Raw genomic sequence first — 25,453 nt, forward strand, 5'->3', positions numbered from 1 at the left:
GGTCGGAATGATTTTGTCGGCGGTATTGCCGGGGCCTATGCCCCGCCGTACTGGCCGCCTTTCCTCGTTTGGACTAGCTCTGCTTCTAGATTCCCGAGCCGTGTTTATGTCAGCATCTTTTCGCACTTCGCTTGAGTAATGGGCATTGACGGTTCATTCTTTTTCTACCTAGTTTTATTCTATTCCGTGGGCTCATAGGCCTGGGATACGGCTGTCAGAGTTAGATGGAGTCGATGCCTCTTCTTTCATACTCTCCGCTTTTCGACTTTGCCGAATAGGAACCACCTTTCGACAAACATCGAGGAGTTGTTTATACACTGATGGCCTATACGGATCCTGGATTCTTGCCCACCTATAGAATGGAATAAGCCCCCATTCTGACTCTGTGCTACTATCCAGACTTGTGGAATCTAACATCCCCCCCTGCCCCTTCTTGCCCCGTGTCCACGAAGTCAGGAAGCTGACACAGTTTCTTGTTACTTCTGGGAGCACGTAAAACAAACGATATTCACAATGAACTCTATATCGAATTTTAGATTTTACGTTCGGCAACGATAATCCATATAAACTTACGACAATGGCAGGTCAAAGCTAAATTGTAGCTGTTCCAGCGTGCTATCGATTGTCAGCTCTAATTACCAGAGGAGTGAGCTTTTGGACTAACCGGTCTTTGGTATCAACACAAAATAGGAAGCATGCAATAAACCCCAGTATATCGACACATCCCTGAAATATTCAGCGTTTGTTTCCTGTTGGGGGATTGAGCCTCTTTTGAAAATCTTACATATATGCAAAGGCTAGCTGTGAAGCCTATTGGTGCCGTGATAAAGGGGTATATCAAGAGCTGAATTCCGAGGGAAGTCATATTTATGAAAACGCAAATTGCCATTCCAGCCTCCCGCACCGTGCTTGGAAAGGACTCAGCCGAGAGACTGAATGCCGCTGGCCCTAACGTAAAGGAGTACACTGCTGTAAACAGCATTGTGAACTGCTTTAGTGTTAGCAACAACAAGAGAAGCAAATAAGTGCATGCATCTAGGTTACTCACAACGACAATAGCGGGTGTTCTTGCCGAATTTTCCAACTCAAAAAGCGAAGCCAATATAAACATGAAAATCGCCATCGCGGGCAACCCAATCAGCAACAAGGTAGTTCTACCAAGTCGATCGGACAAAAATGGGGTGAGAAGACCAAATCCAAAGCTTACGCCGCCAAAACAGAGAGCCAGCGTCAGTGAATCAACAGAGGTAAGACCGGCATTCAAGAGCGAAGAGGAGAAGAATGCAAATGCATTGATGCCACAGAGTGCTTGCGTTAGCATCACCGTACTGCTGGAAATAAGGGCATGACGGCAGCGTGAATCTTTGATAATTTGCCCCAGCCTTTGAAAGAAGTGTACTTCTTTCATATGGTAGCTATGTCGACAAGTTCCAGGCTCCTGGCATTTGTTGTCTTCCCCCGGAGGTATTTGGCATAATCCTGGAGTTCTGTCTGACAAGCGTTCTGATAGTGGCCTCATTTCATCTATCACAGCACCACCGGCAGGCGATCTCTCCTCGTCATTGTGTCGACTGCGCGTCTTCTCTTCTCTGACTGCTTTTCGAATTTCCATCAACTCCCCTTCTGCTTCCATTTGAAAATGACTAGAGATAATATCTCTGTAGCCTTGTATAGGGTGCTTTCGATACAGACAAGCCGCTTCTGTTGCTTTTGGATATTCGTTTGTTTTCATTAAGAACATCCAGCTCTCTGGGATCATATAAGACGCTATTGCCAGAGGGATAGTAGGTATCAAGGTTGTGGCGCTCAAAAATCGCCACCTTATGTCCGGAGACATGTTGAATGTTTCAAGAACTCTCCATGCTATGTCCCCCAAAAAGATACCCAATGCATCCGCAATTTGCCTACAGTTTTGTCAGATAACAATACCTTCCATAGGTGCGAGTGCTTACCAAGTAGATAACACTGCTCCTCGCATGTTCACTGGTGCAAGTTCCGCGAGAAATGGTGCAATTATACTTGCTTTAGCTCCCAGAGAACCTCCTATTAATACTCTGCACCCAATTATTTGTGGAATAGTTCGCGAACACGTTGCCCCAATTGTCGCCCCCATTCCTACAACCGCGGAGAGAGCCACCGCACCGCGTCTGCCAAGCCAGTGGTTTTGGATCGGATCGGATATGAATAACCCCCTAATGATTGTGAATTAGCTGCTAGAAACCTGGCTAAGATTTAGGGTCTACTTACACAACCCCTGACGAAAGAGCAACGCTGGCAGAGAGAGCACCATATATAAACTGGTTGCTGATTCTTTTCTCTTCCGGGTGAACCTTGAGGTCGAATGCCACTTCAAGAGGGATATCTAGCCATCTATATTAGCGAGGTTATCTTGATGTTCTAGACAGAACGAGCCCTTACTCGTGCCATTCAAAACGCTTTGTGTCCACCCCTGGCACACCCCCGACAGCCCTCCAATTATGATCACAGCAGCTCGAAGGCTGCGTGTTTGCTGCCAAAAAGTTGCCTTCTCCTCATCTTGAAAAGCTCTTATTTCACTCTCAGGAAAATCTGGGTCCCCAAAGGCCTCCATGTCATCCCTCTCAAAACGAGCGGCGCGCTTTAGGCCGTCAACATCTTTTAATAGGCCATGCTGTGTTGCCAAGCACTCGACGCCTCTGTCTAGCTCTTCTATTGTTTCAAATAACGCGAAAGGATTATCTAGGTTCGGCTCCTCCGCAGTGGTAATTGGGTCACTTCCTCTAGACGGTTCACCCAAGTTCTCGTTCGTAGGGACCGGCTCGGAGCTCCCATGGCACAGCGTATTGCTTCCCCCAGGTGACATTGTGATTTCCTCTTGATCTCCGTGCCATCTTCTTTCTAGGCTAATGTTTCTGGAGGTAGCCAGAGGCATACTGATACTTGCCGGAAGCGATCTGTGAATACTTGCTGCCATCTCGCCAGGGTCGGGGATGAAACCACTTTCAATATTAATAATGTAGGCATCGTTTTTTTGTCGTGGTGCAATCGTTTCTTAAGTATTTGGCGGGCAGTGCTGTTGTCAATGGCCCCATCTCATAGTATGCGGCTCTGATCAGGAAGTCACTTGTTGAATAGAGTCTGGGAAGAGAGCCCCTGCTAGCGGCTGAGTCGGCGGAGGCTATGTACCCATACGACAGATTTAACTGGCTGCCTCGCCGAATAAAGCAGGGTCGGCACGAATGTACCCCATACATGCAGCAATCACAAGAACATTGTCGGGTTCAATATTGATCAAGGGAATTTGAATGGTAGGAATGTCGCTCACCCGGACTTCGGATTAGATACTAGACTTCATGTCAAATTATTGTATGTCTAAAGTACATACGTCAACACGTCCTTATGGGCAAACCCCCGATTTTGTCTTCAGTGGTGAGTTCCTGGTGTTGCAACCTTTCAGAGCTGAGCAGGGCGGGCAAGCCCCACACATCCCGCTCATGGCGGAAGCCTAATGAATTTAGAATCGTGTGACACGAAACTGAGAGATACTGAAAGTATTGGCAGAGCGACATCCGATGGAATTGGCATCCGTAGAACGTATGCCCTTTGAAGTACCCCAAGAGCAAATTGGGCTTTGTGATTCGGCATTTACGCGAACACTGCCAGCCTTCTCGCCTTGAAATGCTATCGTGGCTTCAGCAGACCTCGTGTCTAGGGGTCGTATCCCGAAACGTTTCACCCATGTTCGTTCAACTTGGCCTGAACTGTCGTTGTTGGACTGATGCCCATGAACGCCACAAAGAGTCGAGTGAGGCTCAGCCTAGAAATGACGATAGCTGGCCCCTGTCGAGATTTAGTACATTCTCCTTTTGGTCTCATATAACTTTGTCACTCCCTCTCAGGGAGGCCAATGCACCTTTGTTTTCCAATATTTTTGCCATCCCTCCCCTACCTCCATGCAGATCAGCCATGCGAGTTCGTCCCGGTTTCCCCACACTTCGGTGGTTATAACTAAGGAACGCTGCCACAACCTTCCTCAAGAAGTTACTGGCAAAAAGCGATAGTCATCGCCATCAAAAGATAACCTCCAAGCATGGACCCGGCCGGCCTTGCTGTCGCGCTGACAGTTGTGGCGGCCCAGCTCACAGTAAAGATGAGGGCGTTCAAGATGAGAATGAACGATCGCCCAACAATAATCGACGGGTTGCTAGATTATTGTAGAATGGTCAAGGACGATTCTGAAATGATTGCCGTGCAAGCAGAACGAATACAAGGAGTCACAGACCCTGCCTTCCACGGACGTGGTAGCCCACTACACGTATTATGCGCCAGGCTGAACGGCTTGGCTAGACTATTAGAAGACTTCAACGAAGAGCTCGGGGAAATTACCAAGACAAGTGCTACCACCCTCCTGGGACGGGCAATCTTGCAGATCGGAACAGACGATGCGCTCCCTAGAATTAAAAGTGTCCAGGAGAGAATAGAGCAATATTTCCACAGCATCCTGCGCTCGATGCAATGTATCCAAATGGCACTGCAGTAAGTCTTCTCTCCCACGAGGAAGTATTACGTATGTAGAATCCGTTGCTCATGTTTGGACCAGGGAGCCACATGGGCAACATCGCCGTCCCAGTTCGGCTTCAACAGTTCTGTCTGGCGTTCCCACCCCACCCCCTTCTCCGATCTATACGGACTATCAGATATCATCGCGCACCAGAAAGTTTTCAAGTACCTCCAGCATAAGCCAAACATCAGACATCGAGAAAGCGACGCGAAACTTGGACATACAGCTGGTGGAGCGGCTTCTGAACGAAGATGTCACTGGCAGCCTGGTCGAAACAACCGACACTCATGGTCGGACTCTGGTCGACATCGCCATTAGCCAGGGAAAAAGCACGCATCCATCGCAAGTTCCTCTGGTGAAGCTGTTGAAAGAGCGAGGCGTGAAGTTCACATTAAAAGACGATCGTAACCGGAGGATGTATCATGAGATTGTGAATGCAATTCGGCTTCAGTCAAGAAGAAAGGGGTGAGGAGCTTCGCCAATTAGTCTGAATCAACAAACTCCCGTCTCGATCTGATACCAATCATTGAAGCGCCTAGCCAGATTATTCGATCTCGCCTAGCCACTCTTGACAGAATCTCACACTCGATGAAATGGCAGCGAGCATCTATCTGCATGTTCTCGCCCTCTGAAGTTTCAAAAGACCCCGTCACGTGTTTTTCCCTTGCCTAAACAGGCAACCCCCGGGCACGTACACATACGGCATCGCCAAAAAGGGGGTATCATCGAAGGGTAACGCTTCCTCCCCTATCGTCAATATTTTTCTCTGCTGTTGAAATCATTTGCTTCAACGGCTATTAAGGCAGCAAGTTCCTCCTTCGAATCACACTGGAGAAGCAAGAAAGGCATACAATTTTGTTTCTCCGGAACAAAATACAAGACAGGCTCGGTGTAAGAAAGGTATCATTGAGCAACCACAATGACTGATACTGTGCTTCCCTTCTTGTACATAATACATCCACGGTAGCTAGGCGATCAACTCGTTTATGGTCTATCCACATTGCCTTTTGAAAGACATACAGCTGGGAAGCAACGTAACTTATATAGCTTCCTTCTCGTTGGTGGGGCGTGCGACAAGGCCCAAAAAATGGCGCAATCACGGTAACTATACGAAGGCTGGGGGGAAGTAAGCCGCAGACGGATATGCTGCAGCTATCCGTTCAGCTTTCAGATACCGAGGAGAACCCTGGCTCAAATCCCATGATATATGTACGCAGTATAGCCGACACATACACACCCTAATCCTCTGGAATTGTCCTTATCTTTTGACCACCAAATCACTCCTTATCACCCACTTTTCACCCTGTGTAACCTCTCGTCCTTCATGAAGCAGACACTTATCACCATGCCGATGCAGCAATGCCATACCAGCTTCTAGTTCCACCACGATGGGCTCCACACGGGCAGTGTCTTTGGAAGCTTTAGATTTAGAGCCACTCTTCTTAGACGACGGAGCAGGTTCGGGATAGAACACTGTCTCTCCGCCGGTACAGGTAGTCAAATAAATGAGCAGGGTCCACGTCGTCCTGCCAGGCACACATTGACCTTCTGGCGACGCAAACTGAACCGCTACAGAATCATCATCTAACAACAGATACAAAATTAGCAAATACTCTGTAGCACAGAACTACACGAGACCCCAGCTTTTAAAAAAAACCCCCTCCCCCCAGGATCCACTCACAATGCTGCCCAAAAAACTGGCCCTCCGTATACCTATACACCCTCACATTCGCATTCAACCCCAGCACCTCACCGCCCCACAGCACGCCCCCCTCCTCGTGGCGCAGCACCACGTCCGCCAGCCCGGACTCGCTCCACAGCCTCCCCGCAAACCCCGCATCGTCAACCTGAAACCGATCGTTGACCCTCACCGCCTCTCCGCGCCTCGGCCGGCCCGGCGTCGTGGCCAGCGGCAGGGTCGACAGAAATGAAACGTAGCTGCGGCACAGGGCCGCGGGGAAGAGGTGGCTGATCGTGTAGATTTGATCGGCGAGGATGCAGTGTAGGGCTAGCTGGGAGGATGGGCGAAGGGGCTTGAGAGGGGGCCAGTTGGGGAGGGAACGGGGTTGGGCGGCGGGTTTGGATGGTTTGGGCTTGGGGGGCATGGTTGTGGATTGAGGGAGGAGGATGCTGGGTGGTTAGGACACGAGTGTCATTTGGTCCTGTGCGACGAAGGTGTTGGGATTGAGGCTGGAGGGGTGAATGTGTTTTGATTCTCGGGAGCGCGGGTCTGCTCCACCAGCTCCACTGGAAGGCGAAACGGCTGATATTATTAGCCACATATTGGACGCTATAGGGTCGATACTAGGAGGCTTTTGAAAAATAAATAACTATCCTGAGTGGCTTAACTAACTTTCTACGGCCCCAAAACAGCACCTTCCTGACATATATCAAGGAAGAAATACGTGACATAAGAGCAATAACATGAGACGGAGGGTAAATAAGAACAACGAAAGACAAGTTTTGTTCACGCAGGGAGCTTCAATCTATTTATTTTGTTATTTCAGAGTAGTATTCGCAGACATATCCGCGAAAGATATGGTCACCTCAACTCAGGAAGCCCAGCTTCATTTTTTTTCCCGTGCTAGAAGATGCTGATTGACATAGTAAACTGATGCGTAGATGCGTAAATAATGGGGCAGAAACAGTAAATGACTCGTCAATATGGCTGGTAGGAAAAGAAAACAAGGTGTCGGAAGAAAAATACTAAAGGACCGCGGGAGGAATGGAACGGAAGAGGAACTAGCCAAACGTGACAAGGAGGGAGAAATACTGCAAGAAGAGTGGGTAAAGGGAGAAATGGGCGACTTTTCCAACACGCATTCATGATTCTTCCGGCTTTGGCGTCTCTTTAGGGATATCGTAGGCATTGCGTCGCATGAGGTCCTTGACCGGGCCAAGCAGTCTGTTAAATCCAGCCCGTCCCAATCTTACAAGCTTGACATCGGTTTTCGCAATGATAGTTGCCTGTCTCGGCTTGTCATCAAGCAGAGCAAGCTCGCCAAAATAGTCGCCGCGTTTATAATGCTTCACGGGCCCTTCAATTCCTTCTTTATATGCCTCAGCTTCACCCAATTCGAGCCAGTAGAACGAATCGCCGCGATCGCCTTCCCGGATGATGATGTGGCCTGCAGGGTATTTGGTCGTATCCAAGGCGTCTGCGATCTTTGTGCGTTCGTGGTGTCTTAAAGAAGCCAGGAGAGGCACCTCTTCCAAGAAGGCCTCGTACATGCGTCGGCGTTTGAACGCAGCGTCCATCAAGATTCTTCGAAAGGTCACGCGGTCAAGCGCCCAGACGGTTCCTGGCTCTTTCGACACGACAGTAGCAGCGCGAGGGGCATTGTACATCAATGCCAGCTCGCCAAAGGACCCTCCAGGGGAGATCGCGTTGACCTTATTTCCCATTCCATCGGGACCCGGCTGCGCTGAGCCGGACGAGTGGATGAAAACATCAAAATGCCCCTGCTCAACGATATAGAAATAGTCTCCAGCATCACCCTGCGTAATGACCTTGATATCCTTGGCGGGAATGGGTTTCTCGACCAGCGCATCCAAAACAGTCTTGGCCTGATCTTCTTCGAGGTGGGAGAAGAGGAAGTTCGCCTCCACCGACTTTTTGAGCCGAGTCAGCTGCTCGGCAGTTTTCGGGTGATATGGTGGAGTCCACGAATCCGAATCAGAACTAGTAGGATTCAACGATTCGGCAGAAACAGAGGTGCGGCGGCCCAGAGCATACTGGCTGGGGAAAGAGTCATCGTTTGGGCCGGCTGCGAAACGAAGAGCAGAAGGATCCTCAGCTCTTCCTCCAAAGGGATTCTGGCCAAATGATCCAAACTCGCCGAATACGCCCGCCCTGTCTTCCGGCTGAGAGCGTGAAGCATGCACCTGGGCACCCAGTGAGGGAATATCCGTTGTTCGAAAGGTGGAGTCGGTAGGGGAGGTGACGTTCTCATCCTCCTCCGCAATCCGGGCGAACGGGCCTCCGTGCCGTTCGGTGTTCGGTTGGGACATCGTATACTGATCGAAGCGTGCGTACGCCGCTGTTCTTGTAGGATAAGTATTGAGGGGTAATTCGCCGGTTGGAGGGTTGGTGGTTATATATAGAAGCTGTTGAGACGAGCGACAGGATGGGGGGTTGTGAGCTGCACCTCAGATCGGACGGATCGCGCGGTTTCAATTAGGATTAGAGAACGGAGAGAGGCAAGTGAGCATCTGAAGACCTAGGATGTTGGATAGTGTAGTATCACGCCGCAGAATGCGCTGGAGGCGCTATGTTGGGTAGTAGGATCGAAGGCGAGACTGTCCGTCGGTGTCTCGAACAATCCGCTCAGACAGACGCGACCTCTCTTCCAATAAAAGTCTACCGAAATATCGAGACGCAGGGGTGCCCGGCAGATGTCCTTTGCTTCTTGTTTTCTTGTCCCAGTTCACTTGAAAGCCCGGGGAGGCGAGTGCAGTTGCGTGACTTGATGATCTGTAACCCACTGTGGATGACGACCGATCACAAGCCAGGAAAGCTAGTTAGTTAGTTAAACTAACAGATAGCAATGACACAGAGCCGAAGCAGAATGAGCTGATGCCCGACGAGCTTCTGCGCATGGGGGACGGCAAATTCAATTGCTGGGAAGTCAGAAAGTTTTGGGAGAGGAGGAAGAGGTGGGAGAGAAGAGAGGGGCCCTGGAGGTGATGATGTATGGCTGGTTGTGGGAAGAAGCTTAATCGCCGTCAGCACACACCCACGCCGCGCCGCGCGACGGCCAGCCGGTCGACCTCTGACTACGCTTCTGGCGGCCGCGGCGCCATTGATTTGTAATTTACACACGATTTTTGCTGTCTGGTGAAGCGTGGGTGGGCACGAAGTTGGTTAGATGCTCTACACGATTTGTGTGTACGTGCGGGCGGGCGGGCGTGTGTGTCCGTGTGCGGGCACCAGCCATCCTGGTCGCAGCCCGGGGGGAGGCTGTCATGGGTACATCGGACTTACATGTCATCTGCTTGCGTGCCCCGCTGTCGCACCGCAAGGGGATCTGGGGAAGAGGGGTTGCGTGCATGTCTTTGCGCCGCGCAAAAGGAGCTGCAGAGCTTACATACTCGAGGGTAGGAAGGGGGTCCTCGAATGGCCCACTAGTTAACTAACTAATTGTGCGGACCAGAATCCAAGTTCACATCCAAGGTTCGCCTGCAACCAGGCTCCAGCGAGCCCTCGGAGGCGGATGTGTGGTGGTGGTGCGTCTGGATTCCAGCTTGCGGGCGTGGAAGGCCCAGCTAGCACGCCAGAAGGCTTCCAGTCGTTTTCTAGAAGCCTCATGGATCGTGCTTTTGTTTGGCCCTGCGCGATGAATAATAGGCTGTCGGTCGCCGGACAATGGCCTGGAAGCATGCCGCCGCGGCCTTTTTCGCAATGATGCACTCAGCTGGCCTGCCCTCCCAGAGCTGTTCTGCGCGCGTCTGGTCCCAGCTGCCCGCCGTCGGCCGGGAAAAGCTGGGGTGCATTTCTCGTGCACGGAGCTGGCGCGATAGGCCAAGATGTAGTTAGTTAGTTAGCTTCTCTTAGCACCACGCTGCCCAGCGCTGCGTGGCATCCAATGGGCGACGGGATGATGCAGAGCTTGTCGCCGCGCGCGCGGGCTCTGACGTGCAGGCTGCGTAAAACGTGCCGTCTGGCACGCCAGGAGCCCGTGTCTGGCGGCGAAGCTCTTCGCAGCAGGCTTGTTGGCGATAGTCTGTCAAGACTGTGCGTCGACGGCGGACGGTTGCATCGGTCAGGAGAATCGCTTAGTTTTAACTGTCTACTTATCGCCTGCAGCTGCATCCTTCTGTCAATCCACACCCTGGCGATCCGCAGAGCTTGGGGCATCTGATCTTCCCGCGGTTCACTGTCTAACTAGGTGGCTAGGTGGCAGGGCCAGGGCAGGTGAGCCTTGTCTGGAGCGCTGCGAGCTCGCCCAGTAACACTATTATTGCCTACTCCGTACACTCCGTGGTACAGCGAAGCTCGAGCAGCGGGGTGCATTCCGCTCCCTTGCTCCTGAAGATACTGCGACCTATCTCTCCCCGTTCGCCGGGCACAACGGGCAGGCTGGCCGCCAGATGAATCGGGGTGGCGACGGCCGTGCTTGGAATTCCAACTGGCTCCACTCACCAACTCAAAAAAACCGCCTCTGTGCGACGGTTTTCTCTCATCGTCGCCAGCAGCTGTGTTTTCTGTTCTTTTTGCAAACCAACTACCTCGTCTCGACGCGCCTCCCGCGACAGCGCTGGCCTAGTTAGTTCATTAGCAGTCAACTACGCTGCCCGTGCCCTAACGAACGCCGCCCCTTTAACCCCCTCAGAGTCCAAGAGCGACATACTCGTGCCTCCCGCCTCGTCGAAGGGCGAAGAGAGCGCCCATTACCCAGCCTTCCCGTATTCCGCCCGCCCACAGCTCCTCTCGACCAATTCCATCGAGTACCCGCCATCGCCGTCATTCTGCGACAAGGCTTCGCAACGCTCGTCACACCCACCACTCGCTCCGCCTGGCCGCTGACAACCCGTCTTGGAGCAAAGCACACCGGGCTTACGACTGCTGCTGGACCTGGGACGAGATTAAAAATGGGATTGCATACGTTTCAATGGTGAGTTTGGTCGGGTTTGGCCCTGGGCTGAGACCAGCGCTAAATAAAGGGATGCGCCGCGCGGAGGGCACCAAACGGCAATGCGTTGCCGTGCGTCCGGGTTGTCTTTTGCCAGACGATTCTGACGGCGAGATCCGTTGGGTTCTGGAATACTCCGTACTCTCGCAAAGCCTATGCGCAGTCTTTACGAGCCTCATTTATAGAAGGGGAGACCACCTGAAACTGACTGGATTTTTCACTGTTTTAGGCCACACCCAGCCGACGAAGTCATCGTGACCGGCACCTTTGATAACTGGAGCAAGAGCATCAAATTAGAGAAATCACCCAGCGGGGCATTCCGTAAAGAAGTCGACCTGCCAGAAACCTTCGAGAAAGTGCTCTACAAGGTACGTTTTGGCCGTTGTCATTTAGTTTACCTTTCTTTTCATTATTTGCCCTGCCATGTCCCCCACTCCCACTCATCCTTTCGGAGAGAGGGGGTAGTCATCTGACGCCCGCGAGAGTTCCGACCAGAGAGAATTTCGGGTTGAACTCCGGGCGCTGGCGGTGCGGAAGAGTGCCGGCGGCGTCAGCTTGAGTCCGCCTCCTCGCCTCCCGCGCCCGCTCTCCCGGTGTGTCCCTTTCTTTTGGCCCTCTGCTGTTCTTCCCCTTACTGTCCTTTTCTTTTGATACCCCCCGTCTCCAGGCGCTGTCGCCGCCCGCCTGTGCCTGAAAATGCCGTTGCGGGCGTGCGTGTGCTCAGAAATACGCAGGGTACCCAGAGCTACCCCTCGTCCCTGCGTCGCCACCATACCCTGGCCCGAAGCTCGGTGGTACCCTGCTCCCTTACGTCATGCCCCGGTCTAGGCTGAGCGTTCCTTCCGTGTTTTTGATTTTGTGTGCTGGCTTTAAAAGGCAGGCTCAACCCACCGCGTGCCGCGTCGAGAAAAGAGCGACTCTCTGCCCCTAGTCCGCCATCACCTGACCTGCTCTGTTTTCTTTTCTCTGCTTCTTCTTCTTCTGCGTCTCCTTCTCTCCGTCGCTGACCTGCCGCGTCGCCAGTTCGTTGTTGACGGAACGTGGGCGACCGATCATACCGCCCCGCAGGAAGACGACGGCCACCACAACGTTAACAACGTTCTTTTCGCCAACAAGCACTCCAACACAGCTCCTCGCGGAGTGGCTGTGATGTCCGGCGTGACCCCCGAAGCTACCACTGCCGGCCTTGCAGGAAAAGTGCCCTTAGAGTCCGATATGTCCAACTCCGCGCAACGGAGGGTATCCCAGTCCGAGATCAGCGGTCCGGGCGCCTTTACTATGTCCTCTCTCGCCCCTGATTCTACGACCGCAGAGCTTGCCAAGGAAGTTCCGCTCGAGCCTACGGCGGGCGGTACCCCCGGTGGATTTCCAGAAACTCCAGGACCCGACGAGTCAGTATCGGTCAACCCTATCCCAGCCACCAATGGCATCGGGAACCCCATTAATCTCCAGCCGGGCGAGAAGGTGCCCAACGTGACTGGCATCACAAACAACACGATTGCCTCTGGGGTCACGACCGATATTGGTGGATACGAGCGGGATGCAAGCGACCCCTCTATGGCAGCCTTGGCAGCAAACCAAGGCACTATTGGCGACAAACCAGTCCAAATTAGCCCCGCTGTCGGTGGTGCGGTCCCAGTTATCCAATCTGCTGCTCCCGAGTCGACGACCTCGGCACTGGCAGCCAATGTACCTCTGGAGAAATCCCACGCGCTCACCCACGAAAATTCCCACGAACCAGCCGACGAGGTGCCTGATGTGGTGAAGAAATCGCTCAGCGAAGCGCATCAGGATGCGGAAGCGGCAGGCTTCACAGACGCTCTGGAAGAGAAGAAGGAAGTGGAACAGGAATTGCTGCGAGATGTCAAGCGCGACGACTCGGCGGGCAAGCCAGCTCCTGGGCCCGCTCCAGCCATCGCCACGGCCATCCCCGCTGCGACTGAGTCTCGTGCCAAAGCTACGGATAGTGGAAACGTGTCGCCCATGACTCGCGAACCCGCGGGAGACTCCGCCGCTCCTACATCCCAGCTGCCGCAAGCTACCACGGCGACTGAGCCAACCGGGGCAGCAGTAGCAGCAGCACCCGTTGCAGGCACAGCAGCCGCAGACACCACGGCGCCCGCAGCCGCCCAGACTCAGCCCCAGAGCACGGCTCAAGCGGCGGCGCCGCCGCCGTCGCAGGCAGAAAGCGCCGAAGCCGCGAGGGAGCGGAAGAAGAAAAACCGCCTGAGCGGGTTCTTGAACAAGTTGAAAGAAAAGCTCAAATAGTTCCCATATTAGCATAATCAGCTCTCATACTTGGTTTTGCGCAAGTTTTCGTTTTTTTTTTTTTTTTTTTCTCGTTCCGGACATATGCATTCGCATCCATGTGCGCGCGCGCCGCATCATCCGATTTAAAAAAAAAACTCCCAACAACACCGCATTGAGTACATACATATGCACGACTCCATGTTTTCCTCTCGCGCCTCGGTTTCCATTTTGGCAGTTGGGCTTTTTGCTTTGACATGAATTTGAGAGAACCGCTTGTTTTTAATTGTGTGTTTGCCTTTCTTTTTTTTTTGTCGTCGCATCAATATGCCGCCAGATTCCCCTTGTGCTCTAGTATCTTTTTTTTTTTTTTTCTTCTTACCTTTTAATTAATCCTCTTTTCCGGTGTATCACAATGGTGTGGTTTCCTTTTTTAGCTTTGCTTTCCCTTTTTCTGGGTTAAGTATTCTCTATTTTAGGTTACTTGACAGTGGGATGAGGACATATCTCATTTCCTGGAGGTGGGTGTGGGTGGATTTAATGCGTGTGGTGGCTGCTCCCGTATAGCAGGGCCTAAGGATAGCAATGAGGCTTTCAATCAGAGTATATTGTCTCGTGGATTGTATGTCCATCTCGTCGTACCTTCTCATACATACATACGTATGTCCGTGCTGGTAAATATGTGCTCTTCGTATAGATACGCCAAACCCAGTATTCCCGCCGCCTGAAAGAAAAAGGAAAAATGCAACCAAACCTCAACCAGCCCGGTCCCTACCTCAGCCCAAAGCAAACCAACCAACCGACCAACGGCTCTGCCAAAACAAACCCCCATGCAGCAAGCTCCTAGAACGGAATGCCATTGCTGATGATCCCGTTCAGCTCAACGGGCATTTGGAGCACCCTAGCACGCACGGCAGTCAGCCCAGCTTCAGCTTCCCCCTACTTTCTCTCGTGTTCTTTTTTTTTTTCGCCGTTCGTATATTACCTAGTTAACTACTAGGCAGCGAGTCACGCAGCACTCACCGTGCGCCCGTCTTGGTGGCCCAGCAGCCGCAGAATAGCGAGGCGGGATAGCAGATCACGGCGGAGACGATGCCGACGGCGAACCCTGCAGGGATATAATAATAACTAGTTAATTAACGTTTGCTTCTCTGTTATTCCGGCGTTATTATTTATTATTGTTCTTCTCGTTTAAATATTCCGGAGCAATATTTCTTTTTTTTTTTTTCCCCTTTGCGAAGAGGCTGGGGAGCAGGTGTGGCTGACGACGTACCGAGAGTGGGGCCGACGACTTTGCAGCGGCAGGGATTCTGGTCGGTGCCGCACTGGAAGCACACGATGGGGAAGGGGATGAAAAAGCCCATGATGATGATAGTTGGAATAAATAATAGTAGTTGGGTATCGGGCTGGTGTGCGATGATGATGATGATCGATGGCATATATAGCAATTGTTTGCTCCGTCCGGCTTGAGCAACTGCCTGCAAAAATCCGGGACCCTGTTCTGTCTACGATGACGTCGCCAGTCGGGCGGGCTGGCGGCTGAGTCAGCCAACCCGGCACTTTTGCGGCGCGCGCGGGGAGACCGGCATAGCCCCCTGCACGTGCCTAGAGTAACCCCGAGACACCCCCCCTGCCGTGTGGCTCAAGCTGCGCGCCACCGGCCAGCCAACAAGCGCGCGACAGGTGGCTGGAGACGTAATCACCGCCGATCCACTCGTAGAAGGGGATGTTTTGTGGCCGTGGTTGCACCGGATAAAGAGAGTCACGCACCCCAGCCACACACAGCACTGCACCGCATAGTCCAACAACTGTTAAGTTAGCCCGGACTCTGGCAGCGACAGCGTAGGATTTAAGCAGGTCGCGGGGCGCAGAGGGGAGCCTGGGCAGCCACTGATCGACAGTGAAACGCCCCCGATTCGAAATATAGGTAGGCGTCAGCCCTGCCTCTCCCCCAGAAGAATATTAAAATTTTATTGGCACTGTTACCCGCAAAAAAAAAGACAAAAAACCGCTCTCGCTGGCCGTTCCGCGTATCAGCGCCGCGGGGTCCCTGGCTGGCGGCGCCCCCCCCCCTCCCAGCCCTTTGCGCGCGCGTACGCGCACATGAGCCACTTCTGCATCCTTCGCGTTTTTTTTTGATTTTGTGTGCGCGGCGTGCCCGCGCTGTCTGGCTTCTTTCTTCTTCTTCGTCTTCTTCTTCTCTTTCTTCTTGTTTTCTTGTCTTGTCGTGCTTGGACCAGTTCTTTTTTTTTCCTCGGCGCGCCCGCTTTTTTTCTTGACGATTTCCCGCCCAACAATCCCGTCGAGAGTATTATTATTATTATTAGCACCCGCCCCAACCCGCCGTTCCGAGTCGTATCGGCACGGAATAATAGTGAATCAACTCTCCTCCGGGATTGCTCGCAAGGCAGCAACATACGAAACAACAACAACAACACCTCGCCTTTTCACCAGCCAAAATCCTCTCTATTAAACCCGCCCAGCGCACCACGCCCGCTGCCGCGCCTCAACACTCGCAGCAAACCCGCCCCAGCGTGGCCGTGCCCGTGCCGTAGCTTACCCTGGCAAACTGCGTGCAATTTCCCACCCCCCACCTCTCAACAACATTATTATTTCCCCAAGAAAGTCTCATCCCCTCCTCCCAGCAGGCACCGCGAACACACAAACGGGCTGGTCTCAAGAGATCGGCCGTGAATCGCAGCATCTCTGGGGCTCGATCCACCGAAACGGACATAATACTCCCTTTTTTTCATTCTTCATCTTCCCTTCTCTCCACAATGACGCTCTTCAGCCGGCTCTTCCCGCTGGTGATGCTGTTCGTGGTGCTGGCGGTGCTGGTCTGCGTCGGGCTGGTGGTCTACAACATCGTCATGGACGTCACGCACCACACCAAGAAGCAGATGGAGAAGAACAACGTCATGCTGTCGCGCGAGGGGGTCACCGTGGAGCTGAACCAGATCCCCGAAGAGGAATATAAGGATAAGACCCAGAGGTACTTTCTCTCTCGCTCTATTTATTTATTAGTATTTCTCACTTACCTACTCTTTCTTTTCCCTTTTTTTTTGCAGTGTGCTGGTCGATATCTGGAACCACAGCACCGTGCCGGCGCTCAAGTATCGCTGGAGACGAGAGAAGTGAACGTAGGGTCGGTTCGGGTCTGGGGAAAATACCCACCTCCCCTCCGTGCGGTCGAGGAGGAGGATCGCGGATTCGCTCACGTGTTGCTGTTGCTGACGGTCGATTGCGCTCTCTGGACGGAGAAGAGGGCAGAGCGTCGATGCGATCTGGGAGTCCCGTCGGGTCCGGCGGGGAAGAATCGGGGATTTCTTTCAATTGCCGACGGGGCGTGGGGCGTGTGTGGCATGACGTCCGTGTCTTCCTTGCAATTTCTTCTTATTTTTTTTTTTTTCTTCTCATATGATGTCCAAAAAAAAAAAAAAAGTGCTTCCGATGAATCCAGGCCATCGACTGCTCCACATGGCTGCTGTTGTCGTGTACGTCCTTTTTCGCACACCGAAAATAATGGAACAGCGATTTCGTTTGTGTTGTCTTTCCACTCTGGCTATATCACTCCTGTCCCTGCTCTCCCCCCGGTCCGCCCCAGTAACGCAAGCTAGGCTGGCCTCCACGGACCGCGGGCGCCTCACGAGCAGCATCGAAGCGGCCGGGCCAGCCAGACGCAGCGACGATATGAAGAGGCTAACCACGCCTGTTGTTATCCTTGCTAACCAGTGGAGACGAACAGGCGGCCCGCCTGATCCTTTTTTTTTTGCTCGAGACGAAGAGCCACCACCACCAGCAGTGCCCTCAACGGCAACAGTATCATCAGGGCGACTCCGCCCGGCCATCACACGGCGCGGCCCGCCCAAGCAAACAAGACAAAATAATAATAACGGCGTGTGCAGTGGGCTGGCGGCGGTGGCCGACACGCGGCGGGATGCGGGCCCAGGATGCGCCGGCGAATTCCCGGCGGGACAGTATCACCGTGGGGTGGGATTGGCGTCGTCGTCGTGGTGGTGGCACCGCCAGTCCAGTGCAGTCCAGTCCCTGAGCTAGCCAGGTCAAAGCTGACTAGGTGGTTACCGGGGCCAGCGCCAAAGCTAGGCCAGAGCACGGGTGTGCGCTCCGGCAATCAATTAAGCATTTAGCAGCGAAAAACGGGCGACAACGACGACGAGGATGATGGGCAGGACGCCGGGAAATTTTCAGGGTGCAGAACTCACTACCCCGTGCCAGGGCAGGGATGGTGGCCGGATTGATTTGCCCGCGGGAGAAACGGCTGCAGATCGTGGGGGAAGGAGGAGGAGTAGTAACTAATAGGATACTCCCTACTGCTCCTTCGACCCGCCAAGCGCGCAGGCCGGCAAGCAAGCACCGCAAGCACCGCAAGCATCGCAAGCATCAGCAAGCCCGCCGGCGCGCGCCTTGGCCGGGCGAAGGAGCGCGTGGGCCCTGCGCGGCATCTACTCACTACTCCGTACAGACTGACTGACTGACTGACTGACTGACTGACGTCCACGTCTCCGGGCCGCCCCGACCTCGCCTTTGCCTCTGCTGGCCCGTCCATCCTCTCGCCAGCCACCAGCGAGGACCCCGGCGACTCCCAGAGGATCCCTCGCGGCCTGCCTGCCTGCCTGTCTCTGCCCGTCTGCGTCTCGCCCGCGTGGCAAGAAGGAATGTGCTGCGCGGCGGCTGCCCCTCCCTCCCCCTCGCTCCGTCGTCGTCGATCGCCGGCGAGCCTGCCCGTCGCTGTCGCTGTGAAACCGCCGGGGCGATCGCCCGCCACGCGCTGGTCTTATTAGACCCTTCAGCTCCCCCTGATGTTCTTTTTTTGCGTCTGTTCTGTTTCTTCTGGCTGCAGATCCGGCCTGACTTGACCTGAGCTGACGACTGCAGCATCAAAACACACTTATATCTCCCGCCTTTCTATCCTCCTTGACCCGATGGCCACGCCCGCGCCCGCCGAGCCCATCGCCAAAGGCACGCTGGCGTCCGCGCGCCAGTCGCTGGGCGACTTGTTCCGCTGGCCGATGCGCGTCGAGGTCACCAACGCGGCCGGCGAGACACACACGGAGTGGCAGCAGCCGCCACCGCTGCAGAACCCCGTGCGGCTGCTGCGGCAGCTGTCGGCGCGCGACTGGCTGTATTTCCTGGTCGGCCTGTTCTCGTGGCTGGCCGACGCCTTCGACTTCCACGCGCTGTCCATCCAGACCGTCAAGCTGTCGCGCTACTACCGCCGCTCCAAGACCGCCATCACCACCGCCATCACGCTGACGCTGCTGCTGCGCTCCGTCGGCGCCGCCGTCTTCGGCATGGCCGGCGACCGCTGGGGCCGCAAGTGGCCCATGGTCTTCAACATGGTCGTGCTGGGCCTGCTGCAGATCGCCACCATCTACAGCGCCACCTTCGCCCAGTTCCTGGCCGTGCGCAGCCTGTTCGGCCTCTTCATGGGCGGCGTGTACGGCAACGCCATCGCCATGGCCCTTGAGAACTGCCCCGTGCAGGCCCGCGGCTTCATGTCCGGCATCCTGCAGCAGGGCTACTCCATGGGCTACATCTTCGCCGCCTGCACCAACCTGGCCGTCGGCGGCAGCGTCGACTCGTGGAAGATCGTCTTCTGGGTCGGCGCCGCCCTGTCCATCCTCGCCGGCGTCATCCGTGTCTTCCTGCCCGAGTCGCAGCAGTTCCTGGCCGCGAAGCGCGCCGGCAAGAAATCCGTCACCGCCGCCGCCTTCTGGGCCGACACCCGCCGCATGATGCGCGACGAGTGGCGCGTCGTCGTCTACTGCATCATCCTCATGACCTGGTTCAACTACTACAGCCACGCCTCGCAGGACAGCTACACCACCTTCATGCTGACCGAGAAGGGCCTCGACAACGCCGCCGCCAGCCGCGCCAGCATCCTCATGAAGACCGGCGCCAGCGTCGGCGGCGCCATCGTCGGCTACGTGTCGCAGTGGTTCGGCCGCCGCCGCGCCATCGTGGTGTCGGCGCTCATGAGCGCGCTGCTGATCCCCGCGTGGATCCTGCCGCAGGGCGAGCGCGCGCTGTCGGCCTCGGGCTTCATGCTGCAGTTCTGGGTGCAGGGCGCCTGGGGCATCGTGCCCATCCACCTCAACGAGCTGTCGCCGCCGGCCTTCCGCTCCAGCTTCCCCGGCATCACCTACCAGATCGGCAACATGATCTCGTCGCCGTCCGCCCAGATCGTCAACGCCGTTGCTGAGTCCATCTCCATCACCGGCGCCAAGGGCAAGCCCGCGCCCGCCTACGGCCCGACCATGGGCGTCGCCACCGCCATCATCGCCCTGGCCATCGTCGTCACCACCGCCGTCGGGCCCGAGAAGCGCGGCCGCCAGTTCGAGCTGGCCGCCGTGGCGGGTGCCAGCCAGACGCCGCCGCTGCAGAAGGACAGCGCGTCGCTGGCGGAGGAGAAGGAGGAGGAAAGCCGGCTCGAGGGTGCAGGGAAGGTGGAGAAGGTGTGAGAGTCGGTCATGTCCCCCCGTCTGATAGGCGGGTTATCTGTGTGTGTGTGTGTGTGTGTGTGTGTGTGTGTGTGTGTGTGTGTGTGTGTGTGTGTGTGTGTGTGTGTGTGTGTGTGTGTGTGTGTGTGTACATAGCTATCTCTGCCTAGTAGTAGTCGCAACCGGGCTACTACTAGGGTAGATAGATAGTACGATCTTTATATTTTCTTTTCAAAATCCTTCGTGCAGCAGCACCCGCAGGAAATCCAAACAATCATTGATAGAGAGTAAGTCACCGCTTCCAGACGAACATCGGTCGTCGTCGTCGTCGTTGAAAACCTAACAACCCGCCGAGCCTTCGCCGAGCCGAGCAAGCCCGCTAAGCCGCCGCCTCCCCCGGCTTGGACTAACTACCGCGGGATTTTTCCCTTGCATCCTCTTCGATCCTCTGGCGCACTCTCTTCCCCTTCCCCCAAGGCGGCACGGAGTGGATTGTCGCTGGGGGCCTTGGTGGTGTGGTGCTTAAATACACTAACTACAGGGGTTCCTACGGGGATGTGGGAAGAAATGCTGGAGCCGCTTATGGGTGGGGGATTTTTGAAGAATGCGAGAAGAAGAAAAGGAAGAAGAAGAAGAAGGCTATCTACAGTGCCCGAGAAAGATTTGAGATACCCTTGGAAGAAACTGGGAGATGGCGCTTTTGCTTTTCATACCGACATGGACATGATCAAGGGGCGCCAGGGGAAGTCATCAACAGATAATAAAAAGGGGAACAGACAGACAGGCGCTCGCGCTTCTTCTTTTGTTGGGATTCGCAGAAAGGTGTTTCTTTTTTTTCGACTCAGCTTCAGTCGGAGTCGGACCCGTCCCAGGCCTGCTCGTACTCCTCCTGCTCGGCGCGACGGCGCGCCTGCAGCTCGTCGTAGTCGTCAATGGCCAGCTGGTTGCCGCCGCCGTAGCTGGGATAGCTGTTGCCCGCGTCGGTGTAGATGACCTCGTGCGTCGACGATTTCTTGCCGCCTAAGACACGACGCGCGCGCGCGCGTTTCGTTAGCCAGCCAGTCTCATACTAGCACCACAAGACGAGAGATATATCACAACTCACCTCCAGACAGCAACGCGCCCGCCAGACCCCCGCCCAGCGCACCAACCGCCAGCCCGCCCATCCCCGCCGCCACCACCGCGCCCTTACCCATGCCTTCCTTCTTCTTATCCTTATCGCCCTTATCCCCTTTATCCCCTTTCTCTCCCTTCTCGCCCTTCTCCTTCTTATCGCCCTCCGCGCCCGCCGGCGCCGCTCCCGCTGCACCACCGGGATACCCGCCCGCCGCCATGCCGCCCGCCATACCTCCGGCCGCCATGCCCGCTGCGCCCGCTGCGTACGGCGCCATTCCATACCCACCGCCCGGCTGCTGTTGGCTGTATGGTGGCGCTGGCTGTCCGTACCCGCCACCGGGCGCGCCGCGGTCGCCCTGGACCTGCTCGACGTACCAGCGCCGCACGTTTGAGTCCCAGAAGGCCGTCCAGCCGGCGGGCATGGGCGGGGCGGGGCCCGGTGGACCGCCGCCGCCGGAAGCCATGGGCGCTTGTTGCTGCTGCGGCTGGCCGTAGCCCGGCGAGGGCCCGCCCATGGCGCGCTGCGCGTCACCGGGGGAGGGCATGGGTTGTTGTTGCTGTTGCTGTTGTTGAGGCATCTGCGGAGCGGGCGAGGACATCATGGGTGGTGGCGGGGCCGGGGACGGCGCGGGCATGGCGGGCGGCTCCCACTGCGAGCGGCCGGTGGACTGGTCGATGTAGTAGGGTCGCTGGTGCTCGGGGCTCCATTGCGAGGTCCAGCCGGGTGGCAGCGGAGGCGCGCCGCCGAGAGCGCCGCCCTGGGGCTGCGGGGGACCGTGTTGGTAGTAGGACATGGGAGGAGGGAGTGAGAGAGGGAGTGAGGGTGAAGAGTGGGAGTGTGTGGGAGCTTGATAAAGAGAGAGAGAGAGAGAGAAGGGCCGTGGGAGCGGGCAGCAGCGCAGTCGGTATTTATTATTATTATCAGCTGGGCCCCCTAACGACCACAATCACAATCCTCCGCCACGGGCTGCGTTGGGCCGCGGGGCGTCGTCGCGCGCTGAGCCACGCACGCCGGCCCCCCGACCCTGCGACGTGACGACGCCTCAAGCAAGTCGAACCGACCCTGTGCCCGCTGCTGCTGCGACTGGCGACTGCAACGTGGGCGCGCACTGCTGCTGTGGTTGTTATTATTCGCCGACTAACTATTCCCTCGCTAACACCGAGCACCCACTGCTGCTCTCCGTAGTATACGGAGTACCTGCGCAGTGCGGAATGGTCGCTGCTAAAAATGCGCTCAGCCCGCCTGAGGATCCGACATGACGACGACCAGAGAAGGCTTATCTCGCGCGGTCGTTTGGGCGGAGCTTGCTTGCTCCGCTTAGGCTTTCTTTGCACAGCGGCTCCCCTCCTGGCGCCACACCACACGTCCCCCTCCGCAGGGCTGCCCGTCAGGGGAGAGAGTGGGCCTTGGTGTTGCCAGCTTGCTCGAAGGACGCGCCGCCTCTTCTTTTCGTTTTTCGCTTTTCTCCTTTTTCTCCTTTTTCTATTTTTTTTTTTTCCTTTCTTTTTCATCTCGTGCTTATATGTGCTTGTGTTATGGTTCGACAGTGTCGATGATGCCCTGTGTCTGTCAGTGACGACCGACCCCCTGTGCGTGCTCTGGTATACGTCCTGTCGCTTGGGTGTTTGAAGCGTCGCCTTGAGACGCCCATGATACACACCTCTCGGTGCTGGTCTGGAGGCCTGCGCTTCACAGATGAGAACAAAAAATAATAACAATAATGCCTCTGTCAGACGACATTGCAACGCATGCGGATGCAGCGCCCCCCCCTGATCGCTCGCCCACCTGCCCCGCCGTGCTGGTTGTCGTCGGGCGGCCATACCGCGGTGGACATGTATCGGGCAGGTCAGTCTCAACGAACCATCTCCCTGATAATTGTTATCATTATTATTATTGTTATTAGCATGCCTGGCGGGTTTCAACTGCGATTGTTTTAGCTAGCGTTTCACCAGGACCTTGTGTGTCCCGAGCCCAAGCCGGCCAGACGCAATCGACCAAGCATCCGTTATATTTTTTTCGTTCTGGAATCCTCGACTCTCGAGACCCTTTTCGTCTACGGGTCTGGATCCAAAACAAAAATGCCGATCGTCGCCATTTGCGCTCTGAGACCATGCCGGGAGCTTGTCGAAATCACTACTCCTGTATTTGCAGGTTGCAGCTGGGGGGGGCATAACATGAATGGGATCGAATTGCGTAATGCACGCACCAGTCAGGACTCCGTGAAGAAATCACACGGACATGTGTTCTGCGTGCGTGTTACAGCACGCAAAAGACCATTTTGCCTGTGGAGTGTGTGGGATGTTTTGGTTGAAAACACCCATTTCGTCCATGGTACTCCGTCCAATGTGTGTGTAAGTCATGAATAAGAAGTTTGTTCCTGTTCGGAATGCCGACTATCCTGCCGGGCTTAGTTTTTCTTGTCGGGATTGTGTCGGCGTATCTCCATACATAGTCAAGAAAAGCAAACTTCCAGATGGAGAGAGGAGTTGTGAAAGAGAAAAAAAAAACAAAAACTCTGTTATTTTTCAAAAATGACGCAAACAAGAAAACAATACTTAAAATTTCTGTTCTGTCGGTTTTGGCTTCTGTAACGGTCAAATTTCTTGAGGAAACTGGGTAGCTTTTCTGGCATTCAATCCTGTCGGGACCAGGGAAGCCGATGCTTGGTACACCCCAAATCTCCCAGAAATCCTCTTCAGGAGGCAAAACACGCCGAAAAAGAAGCTCGAAATAATAACAATAAGCTTCTTCAGGCTCGCGAGGAAACGTACCTAATAATGTATCCCGGCGCTGAGCAAGAAGTTTTTGCCCCATCGCGTGTGATCACAACTAGTGCACATATGCTGTAGTAGCTGTAGTTTCGAGGACCCCTAGATAGCCCTCCCGGCCCGAATCATGTCGTCGGCGGCGGCAGCGGTGGGTAAACTAAGTAGCCCAGAGTTCATAAGACGATGCTCCGTACCGAGTAACTATACCGCGTTCATAAGCCACGCACAAAAACGCACTTCCCCCCACCCACCTCCCCTCCGTCCCTTTCGGCACCCGGCTCCATTAATATTATTATTATTTGGGTGACGACACGACAACAACGACGACCACGACAGCGGCGGCGGCGGGGAAGCACGAAAAAGGCCTGGGCGCAGGCGCACGCGCACGCGGCCCCGTCGTTTGCTGTTCGTCGGTTTTATGTGTGTGCCCCGATTTTTTAGGCATCAGCATTTTTCCCTGGGCCTTGTCGTGTGACGGGCGCAGCAAGTAGTTACTAGTTAGTAGTAGTAAGCAGGCAGCTTCTTCTTCTTTTTTTTTTTTCTTCTTCTCCGCAGCTGGGCGCAGCTCGCGGTACCCCGTCAGCGTCAGCTTCAGCTTCAGCGTCAGCGCTGGGGCTAGATATGTATTATTGTCCGAATCCGACCTGCTTCGCGAGCCTGTCATGTCATGCGGTTTTTTTTGGTGGAGTGACGTCTTGGGGCGGTGGTGCCGGTCCTTACCTACGGAGTACTGCGTCCTCCTTCCATGCTCCGTCGGGAGGTACGGGGCGTGGTGCTTGGGCGTTCCGTCGCAGGTGGCCATCCATGGCGAAGGATGCCGTGAAAGGATCGGGACCTCATTTCGATGGAGAAATGCGCAGTGAAACGCAGATGCCTGGCCGGGCCGTGATTTCACATCTTCCCAGCATCCCAGCCACGCCCCCCCCGGGTTTGGTTGAGTCCGGCGCGCCATTACGCCCATGCTTGGCGCCGTGGTACGAGTACGGCGCGTACCGAAAATTACGCTCTTACGCGCGCCAAGCCGCTCTGCCGGTTCTTTTTGGGCCTGTCCCCTCGTCAGCCAATCAGCGTCCGCGTGATCGGCGCTAAGAGCCGTTGCGATAGCCACTCAGAGCGCAGCCGGTGGGGCCGATGCAGCTTTTTGGCCGCGTTCCGGGCCGCTGATTGGCCGGCGGTGACCCTGTACCACCTGGCCCCCTCCCCTCCCCGGTCGGCAAGCGAACGCATGGACATGTGCTCACTACGCAAGGGAGAGCTTTGAGCTTGCACAAGCTTGGGCACCCGTTGCGCTGTCATGGCACAAGGTGACAAAAAAATTACCAACAAAATACAAAAAAACCTCAACTGTTCGCGCGTCCCGCTCTGTCTCCTTTGAGGACGGCACAGCGCGCGGACACAGCCTGCGCCCAGCATGGACAAGAAAAAAAACGCCGTCAGACGGTCCGCCGTGCCAGCCGATCATGCACTGGATGTGCAGGCTTGGACGAGATCCGCGACTTCCGCCGCATTGGCTGGCCTGGCCTGGTGTTTCGGTACCGGTACTCCTGTACTCCGTACCGTACGCCAATACCAGAACCCTCCCCGTAATCAAACACCGGGCCAATCAGCGGCGCGCGCGCCTGGCCTGCGATCGTCGATACGCGCCGTACGAGAGTTTCAGGCCTGGTAATTTTTAAATTACCACGCTT

General features: G+C 55.2%; 7 protein-coding genes across 7 annotated transcripts; 4 read left to right on the plus strand and 3 right to left on the minus strand.

The window, feature by feature from the left end:
- Positions 1-192: 192 nt before the first annotated feature.
- LOZ57_002229 (uncharacterized protein) lies at positions 193-2,953 on the minus strand (the record flags this gene model as incomplete). The annotated part of the gene is made up of 8 exons (XM_049251305.1): positions 193-520; positions 574-615; positions 665-726; positions 785-988; positions 1,049-1,904; positions 1,953-2,192; positions 2,248-2,362; positions 2,419-2,953. The coding sequence occupies 8 exons, from the start codon at positions 2,951-2,953 to the stop codon at positions 193-195; spliced, it is 2,382 nt and encodes a 793-aa protein (XP_049109605.1).
- A 1,116-nt stretch (positions 2,954-4,069) lies between these two features.
- LOZ57_002230 (uncharacterized protein) lies at positions 4,070-5,009 on the plus strand (the record flags this gene model as incomplete). The annotated part of the gene is made up of 2 exons (XM_049251306.1): positions 4,070-4,515; positions 4,580-5,009. The coding sequence occupies 2 exons, from the start codon at positions 4,070-4,072 to the stop codon at positions 5,007-5,009; spliced, it is 876 nt and encodes a 291-aa protein (XP_049109606.1).
- Positions 5,010-7,363: 2,354 nt separating this feature from the next.
- LOZ57_002231 (uncharacterized protein) lies at positions 7,364-8,551 on the minus strand (the record flags this gene model as incomplete). The annotated part of the gene is made up of 1 exon (XM_049251307.1): positions 7,364-8,551. The coding sequence occupies one exon, from the start codon at positions 8,549-8,551 to the stop codon at positions 7,364-7,366; it is 1,188 nt and encodes a 395-aa protein (XP_049109607.1).
- Positions 8,552-11,131: 2,580 nt separating this feature from the next.
- Positions 11,132-13,440, plus strand: CRP1 (Cruciform DNA binding protein; the record flags this gene model as incomplete). Its single annotated transcript, XM_049251308.1, has 3 exons — positions 11,132-11,154; positions 11,402-11,540; positions 12,196-13,440. The coding sequence occupies 3 exons, from the start codon at positions 11,132-11,134 to the stop codon at positions 13,438-13,440; spliced, it is 1,407 nt and encodes a 468-aa protein (XP_049109608.1).
- Positions 13,441-16,289: 2,849 nt separating this feature from the next.
- On the plus strand, positions 16,290-16,557 carry LOZ57_002233 (uncharacterized protein; the record flags this gene model as incomplete). The annotated part of the gene is made up of 2 exons (XM_049251309.1): positions 16,290-16,411; positions 16,488-16,557. The coding sequence occupies 2 exons, from the start codon at positions 16,290-16,292 to the stop codon at positions 16,555-16,557; spliced, it is 192 nt and encodes a 63-aa protein (XP_049109609.1).
- Positions 16,558-18,362: 1,805 nt separating this feature from the next.
- Positions 18,363-19,901, plus strand: LOZ57_002234 (uncharacterized protein; the record flags this gene model as incomplete). The annotated part of the gene is made up of 1 exon (XM_049251310.1): positions 18,363-19,901. The coding sequence occupies one exon, from the start codon at positions 18,363-18,365 to the stop codon at positions 19,899-19,901; it is 1,539 nt and encodes a 512-aa protein (XP_049109610.1).
- Positions 19,902-20,727: 826 nt separating this feature from the next.
- Positions 20,728-21,790, minus strand: LOZ57_002235 (uncharacterized protein; the record flags this gene model as incomplete). Its single annotated transcript, XM_049251311.1, has 2 exons — positions 20,728-20,900; positions 20,986-21,790. 2 exons carry the CDS (start codon positions 21,788-21,790, stop codon positions 20,728-20,730), a joined length of 978 nt encoding a protein of 325 aa, XP_049109611.1.
- Between the last annotated feature and the right edge of the window lie 3,663 nt (positions 21,791-25,453).

Source organism: Ophidiomyces ophidiicola, assembly GCF_022830035.1.
Source record: "Ophidiomyces ophidiicola strain CBS 122913 chromosome Unknown scaffold_6, whole genome shotgun sequence".
Taxonomy (NCBI): domain Eukaryota; kingdom Fungi; phylum Ascomycota; class Eurotiomycetes; order Onygenales; family Onygenaceae; genus Ophidiomyces; species Ophidiomyces ophidiicola.